The 6830-nt window shown below is 49.4% G+C and overlaps 1 protein-coding gene across 6 annotated transcripts in view; it reads right to left on the bottom strand.

The window, feature by feature from the left end:
* Positions 1-540: 540 nt before the first annotated feature.
* cep192 (centrosomal protein 192) overlaps positions 541-6830 on the bottom strand; it is a 96594-nt gene continuing 90304 nt past the window's right edge. For 5 of the 6 annotated variants that reach the window (XM_071395617.1, XM_071395619.1, XM_071395620.1 and 2 more), the window contains exons 43-46: positions 6601-6716; positions 5364-5490; positions 5184-5242; positions 541-2284 (exon numbers count right to left, since the gene is read on the bottom strand). In XM_071395617.1, the coding sequence (XP_071251718.1) occupies positions 2125-2284; positions 5184-5242; positions 5364-5490; positions 6601-6716 (462 nt within the window). In that variant the 3' untranslated portion in view covers positions 541-2124. The remainder of the gene's footprint in view (positions 2285-5183; positions 5243-5363; positions 5491-6600; positions 6717-6830) is intronic. The other variant, XM_071395623.1, reaches the window with a different exon arrangement.

Raw genomic sequence — 6830 nt, 5'->3', positions numbered from 1 at the left:
CGCCTTATGGGACTCCCGATCACGGCCGGTTGTGATACTCACGTCACTCAGGGCTGTATGTGGGTGTTTTCACATAGTCCTCTTTAAAAGAAACGATCTCAGTCCTCTTTAAAAAGTCTACTCTGGGATTTAAAACAATGTAAGCAAAAGACCTGTTCTCTGTATTCATATTACCCTTGAATGAGGACTCAACTCCTGCCAGTTCACTTCCCCCATTTTGTGGTCCCGAGTCCTCTTTACATTCACATCGCCATGTTTAGAAAGGAACCAAGATGTCTTCCCAACATTCACTCAATGCATTGTGGGGTTTTTCCTAATAGTCTGAAAGGGACCAAACACCCTCAGAAGCACTTGGCACGTAATGGGTCCTGTAAGTGGCTCTGGAACAGAGAGTCTGCTACCTGACGTACATGTAGGATTCGCTGCATTTTGTTTGACGTTTTAGCTAAAACACAAAGTCTCAGAATGCATTTTAAATATAAATAGGCATCTTTGCCTAGTAATTTAACATCTACATTGCAAAAAATAAAAAGCGAGCAAAATGTTTGACAAATCTTTATTTTATCTAGTTAATTTAAAATCACAATAACATAAAATATCAACCATGTGCTTTTTTTAAAGCGTGTGCCTTTTCTAATAGAAAACCAAAATAGGGACCAATGAGTTGATGGAAAACCTCCTCCTGGCCAAGCACTGAGGTTACGCTGAAAAGTTCATCAGTAGGTCACCTGACCAAAACCCCATAGAAACCCTGTCACATGACATCAGCCATGCCAACTCTTCAAGTTGTACTAGACATCCCATTCAGTAAAATGTTTCTAGTCTGATAGCTCCATGTAGACCCCCAGAGGATAGGATATAGAGCTGTAGTCTGCTAGCTCCATGCAGACCCCCAGAGGATAGGATATAGAGCTGTAGTCTGCTAGCTCTATGCAGACCCCCAGAGGATAGGATATAGAGCTGTAGTCTGCTAGCTCCATGCAGACCCCCAGAGGATAGGATATAGAGCTGTAGTCTGCTAGCTCTATGCAGACCCCCAGAGGATAGGATATAGAGCTGTAGTCTGCTAGCTCCATGTAGACCCCCAGAGGATAGGATATAGAGCTGTAGTCTGCTAGCTCCATGCAGACCCCCAGAGGATAGGATATAGAGCTGTAGTCTGCTAGCTCCATGTAGACCCCCAGAGGGTAGGATATAGAGCTGTAGTCTGCTAGCTCCATGTAGACCCCCAGAGGATAGGATATAGAGCTGTAGTCTGCTAGCTCCATGTAGACCCCCAGAGGATAGGATATAGAGCTGTAGTCTGCTAGCTCTATGCAGACCCCCAGAGGATAGGATATAGAGCTGTAGTCTGCTAGCTCCATGTAGACCCCCAGAGGATAGGATATAGAGCTGTAGTCTGCTAGCTCCATGTAGACCCCCAGAGGATAGGATATAGAGCTGTAGTCTGCTAGCTCCATGTAGACCCCCAGAGGATAGGATATAGAGCTGTAGTCTGCTAGCTCTATGCAGACCCCCAGAGGATAGGATATAGAGCTGTAGTCTGCTAGCTCCATGTAGACCCCCAGAGGATAGGATATAGAGCTGTAGTCTGCTAGCTCTATGCAGACCCCCAGAGGATAGGATATAGAGCTGTAGTCTGCTAGCTCCATGTAGACCCCCAGAGGATAGGATATAGAGCTGTAGTCTGCTAGCTCCATGTAGACCCCCAGAGGATAGGATATAGAGCTGTAGTCTGCTAGCTCTATGCAGACCCCCAGAGGATAGGATATAGAGCTGTAGTGGTCTCATGCTGGCACACTATTCCCTATACAGCTCTGGTCTAAAGTAGTGACCCAGGCTGACCCAGACCAGCAGTCCTCACTGACCCAGACCAGCAGTCCTCACTGACCCAGACCAGCAGTCCTCACTGACCCAGACCAGCAGTCCTCACTGACCCAGACCAGCAGTCCTCACTGACCCAGACCAGCAGTCCTCACTGACCCAGACCAGCAGTCCTCACTGACCCAGACCAGCAGTCCTCACTGACCCAGACCAGCAGTCCTCACTGACCCAGACCAGCAGTCCTCAGGCCAGTCAGGGCCTCACTGACCCAGACCAGCAGTCCTCAGGCCAGTCAGGGCCTCACTGACCCAGACCAGCAGTCCTCAGGCCAGTCAGGGCCTCACCAGTCAGCTGGATAGCGATGTTTCCACTGGTATCCGTCTGAACCAACAGCAGGCTGGAGTGGTTGCCAGTTACAACCGGCTTGAACTGAACTGGCAGGTGGATGTAGCGTTGGGATCTGGAGGGCAGGGAGAAATGGGAAAAAATCAAGTATGTGAGACAGAGACACACAACCTGGCCTGAGAGACAGACACAACCTGGCCTGAGAGACAGACACAACCTGGCCTGAGAGACAGACACAACCTGGCCTGAGAGACAGACACAACCTGGCCTGAGAGACAGACACAACCTGGCCTGAGAGACAGACACAACCTGGCCTGAGAGACAGACACAACCTGGCCTGAGAGACAGACACAACCTGGCCTGAGAGACAGACACAACCTGGCCTGAGAGACAGACACAACCTGGCCTGAGAGACAGACACAACATGGCCTGAGAGACAGACACAACATGGCCTGAGAGACAGACACAACTTGGCCTGTGTTGATCATGAGGACACATCTGACCTGTTAGAATACAACAGTCTGACAGATACAGGAAGTACCAGTCTCACATTGATCATGAAGACACACCTGTTAGAATACAACAGTCTAACAGATACAGGAAGTACCAGTCTCACATTGATCATGAAGACACACCTGTTAGAATACAACAGTCTGACAGATACAGGAAGTTCCAATCTCACATTGATCATGAAGACACACCTGTTAGAATACAACAGTCTAACAGATACAGGAAGTACCAGTCTCACATTGATCATGAAGACACACCTGTTAGAATACAACAGACTAACAGATACAGGAAGTTCCAATCTCACATTGATCATGAAGACACACCTGTTAGAATACAACAGACTAACAGATACAGGAAGTACCAGTCTCACATTGATCATGAAGACACACCTGTTAGAATACAACAGTCTGACAGATACAGGAAGTTCCAATCTCACATTGATCATGAAGACACACCTGTTAGAATACAACAGACTAACAGATACAGGAAGTACCAGTCTCACATTGATCATGAAGACACACCTGTTAGAATACAACAGTCTGACAGATACAGGAAGTTCCAATCTCACATTGATCATGAAGACACACCTGTTAGAATACAACAGACTAACAGATACAGGAAGTACCAGTCTCACATTGATCATGAAGACACACCTGTTAAAATACAACAGTCTGACAGATACAGGAAGTTCCAATCTCACATTGATCATGAAGACACACCTGTTAGAATACAACAGACTAACAGATACAGGAAGTACCAGTCTCACATTGATCATGAAGACACACCTGTTAAAATACAACAGTCTGACAGATACAGGAAGTACCAGTCTCACATTGATCATGAAGACACACCTGTTAGAATACAACAGACTAACAGATACAGGAAGTTCCAATCTCACATTGATCATGAAGACACACCTGTTAAAATACAACAGTCTGACAGATACAGGAAGTTCCAATCTCACATTGATCATGAAGACACACCTGTTAGAATACAACAGACTAACAGATACAGGAAGTACCGATCTCAGACTGGGAAGATAAAATACTGTGATAAAAATGTATTAACTAAAGTTAATTCCACATGGCGATGACGTGTGAATGACAATGCTTTGCATCATGGGAGGAGTCAGGATTTGCAGCAAGGTGCCATTTGCCACACAGCAGCAACTCACACCACCACACCTACTCCAGTATATAACGCAGTGGCCTGCTGTCCAGCCGCTCTCAGGCCCAGAGCCTGACCAACACAGTGGCCTGCTCTCAGGCCCAGAGCCTGACCAACACAGTGGCCTGCTCTCAGGCCCAGAGCCTGACCAACACAGTGGCCGGCTGTCCAGCCGCTCTCAGGCCCAGAGCCTGACCAACACAGTGGCCTGCTCTCAGGCCCAGAGCCTGACCAACACAGTGGCCTGCTCTCAGGCCCAGAGCCTGACCAACACAGTGGCCTGCTCTCAGGCCCAGAGCCTGACCAACACAGTGGCCTGCTCTCAGGCCCAGAGCCTGGCCAACACAGTGGCCTGCTCTCAGGCCCAGAGCCTGGCCAACACAGTGGCCTGCTCTCAGGCCCAGAGCCTGACCAACACAGTGGCCGGCTGTCCAGCCGCTCTCAGGCCCAGAGCCTGACCAACGCAGTGGCCTGCTGTGCAGCCGCTCTCAGGCCGACCTCTCTGGTAGCTTCCACAGCATTAGGAGCAGGAAGTCACACTCAGGTAACACATACAGCATCAATCACAGCCTTTCAGTACATCCTAGCCTGGTCCCAGATCTGGTTGGGCCGTCTTGGTCAACTTCTATGGTCATAGTATAGCTCTGTGGCCAGGCTAACAAGGATACTGACTACAGAAGATGAACTGTCACGACTTCTATGGTCATAGTATAGCCCTGTGGCCAGGCTAACCAGGATACTGACTACAGAAGAGGACCCGTCACGACTTCTATGGTCATAGTATAGCTCTGTGGCCAGGCTAACCAGGATACTGACTACAGAAGAGGACCCGTCACGACTTCTATGGTCATAGTATAGCTCTGTGGCCATAGTATAGCTCTGTGGCCAGGCTAACCAGGATACTGACTACAGAAGAGGACCCGTCACGACTTCTATGGTCATAGTATAGCCCTGTGGCCAGGCTAACCAGGATACTGACTACAGAAGAGGACCCGTCACGACTTCTATGGTCATAGTATAGCTCTGTGGCCAGGCTAACCAGGATACTGACTACAGAAGAGGACCCGTCACGACTTCTATGGTCATAGTATAGCTCTGTGGCCAGGCTAACCAGGATACTGACTACAGAAGAGGACCCGTCACGACTTCTATGGTCATAGTATAGCTCTGTGGCCATAGTATAGCTCTGTGGCCAGGCTAACCAGGATACTGACTACAGAAGAGGACCCGTCACGACTTCTATGGTCATAGTATAGCTCTGTGGCCATAGTATAGCTCTGTGGCCAGGCTAACCAGGACACTGATTACAGAAGAGTCACGAAGCAGCGTTGACTCACCTGAGGGAATATTTGGAATGCTTGATGTGGAAGGGCTCTTTAGGGGTTAGGAACATCAGCTGCAACATCAGACAAGCTCAACATCAAATCCATGCAATGCAAAGCATTCTGGGTAGTTATCACATCCAATCACAGTTCATGCAATTATTGTGTGTGTGTGTGTGTGTGTGTGTTGCTCACCCCATGCGTTTCCAAGGAGTTGTTTCTCATGTTGACCTTCAGTGTGCTGGTCTCCCCCACCCTGGTAGGGGGGAACGAGTAGTGGTCCTGGGGGGCGTACACCCCCCTACACAGAGCCTCCTCCTGACTGGAACACACAACATCCACACATTTAACATCTACCTGGACCTTCCTCCTCCATGGGCCTTCTGAGCTTCCTGAACATCTACCTGAACCTTCCTCCTCCATGGGGCCCTGAGCTTCATGAACATCTACCTGGACCTTCCTCATCCATGGGGCTCTGAGCTTCCTGAACATCTACCTGAACCTTCCTCCTCCATGGGGCTCTGAGCTTCCTGAACATCTACCTGACCCTTACTCCTCCATGGGGCTCTGAGCTTCCTGAACATCTACCTGGACCTTCCTCCTCCATGGGGCTCTGATCTTCCTGAACATCTACCTGGACCTTCCTCCTCCATGGGGCTCTGAGCTTCCTGAACATCTACCCGGACCTTCCTTCTCCATGGGGCTCTGAGCTTCCTGAACATCTACCTGGACCTTCCTCCTCCATGGGGCTCTGAGCTTCCTGAACATCTACCTGGACCTTCCTCCTCCATGGGGCTCTGAGCTTCCTGAACATCTACCTGGACCTTCCTCCTCCACCCTGAACCTTCCTCCTCCATGGGGCTCTGAGCTTCGAGACCAGTTATCCTTCAGATCAAATCAAGAGCTATATCTGAATGTTAGCCAGTCTGGTTAACTAGCTGGCTAACTAGTGCTCCCTGTTTTGGGATTCATCCTCCACTGTGCTCTGGACTGTGGAGGATTGACCTTGTTTTTCTAGTAATCACTAGTGAGACCTGACTGCCAGTCCTTACCCAGTCATCACTAGTGAGACCTGACTGCCAGTCCTTACCCAGTCATCACTAGTGAGACCTGACTGCCAGTCCTTACCCAGTCATCACTAGTGAGCCCTGACTGCCAGTCCTTACCCAGTCATCACTAGTGAGACCTGACTGCCAGTCCTTACCCAGTCATCACTAGTGAGCCCTGACTGCCAGTCCTTACCCAGTCATCACTAGTGAGACCTGACTGCCAGTCCTTACCCAGTCATCACTAATGAGACCTGACTGCCAGTCCTTACCCAGTCATCACTAGTGAGACCTGACTGCCAGTCCTTACCCAGTCATCACTAATGAGACCTGACTGCCAGTCCTTACCCAGTCATCACTAGTGAGACCTGACTGCCAGTCCTTACCCAGTCATGCCCCCATCAGCAACCGGGTCAGGTCTTCTCCTGGTCTTAAAGGCTTCAGTCTTCACCAGAGAACAGTCTGCTTCCTGAGGAGCCACCGCTGGACCAACCTTCACACCCTGAAACACACCATCATCATCATCGCCACCGCCACCCTCCACGCCACCGTAAAAGCAAAAGGGTCGTATTCATTAGGGGACACCATATCCAAAAGTTAAGTTTATCTACAGAAA

This window comes from Salvelinus alpinus, chromosome 4 (genome assembly GCF_045679555.1).
Source record: "Salvelinus alpinus chromosome 4, SLU_Salpinus.1, whole genome shotgun sequence".
NCBI classification, from domain to species: Eukaryota; Metazoa; Chordata; class Actinopteri; order Salmoniformes; family Salmonidae; genus Salvelinus; species Salvelinus alpinus.
This window is presented reverse-complemented; position numbering and strand designations above follow the sequence as displayed.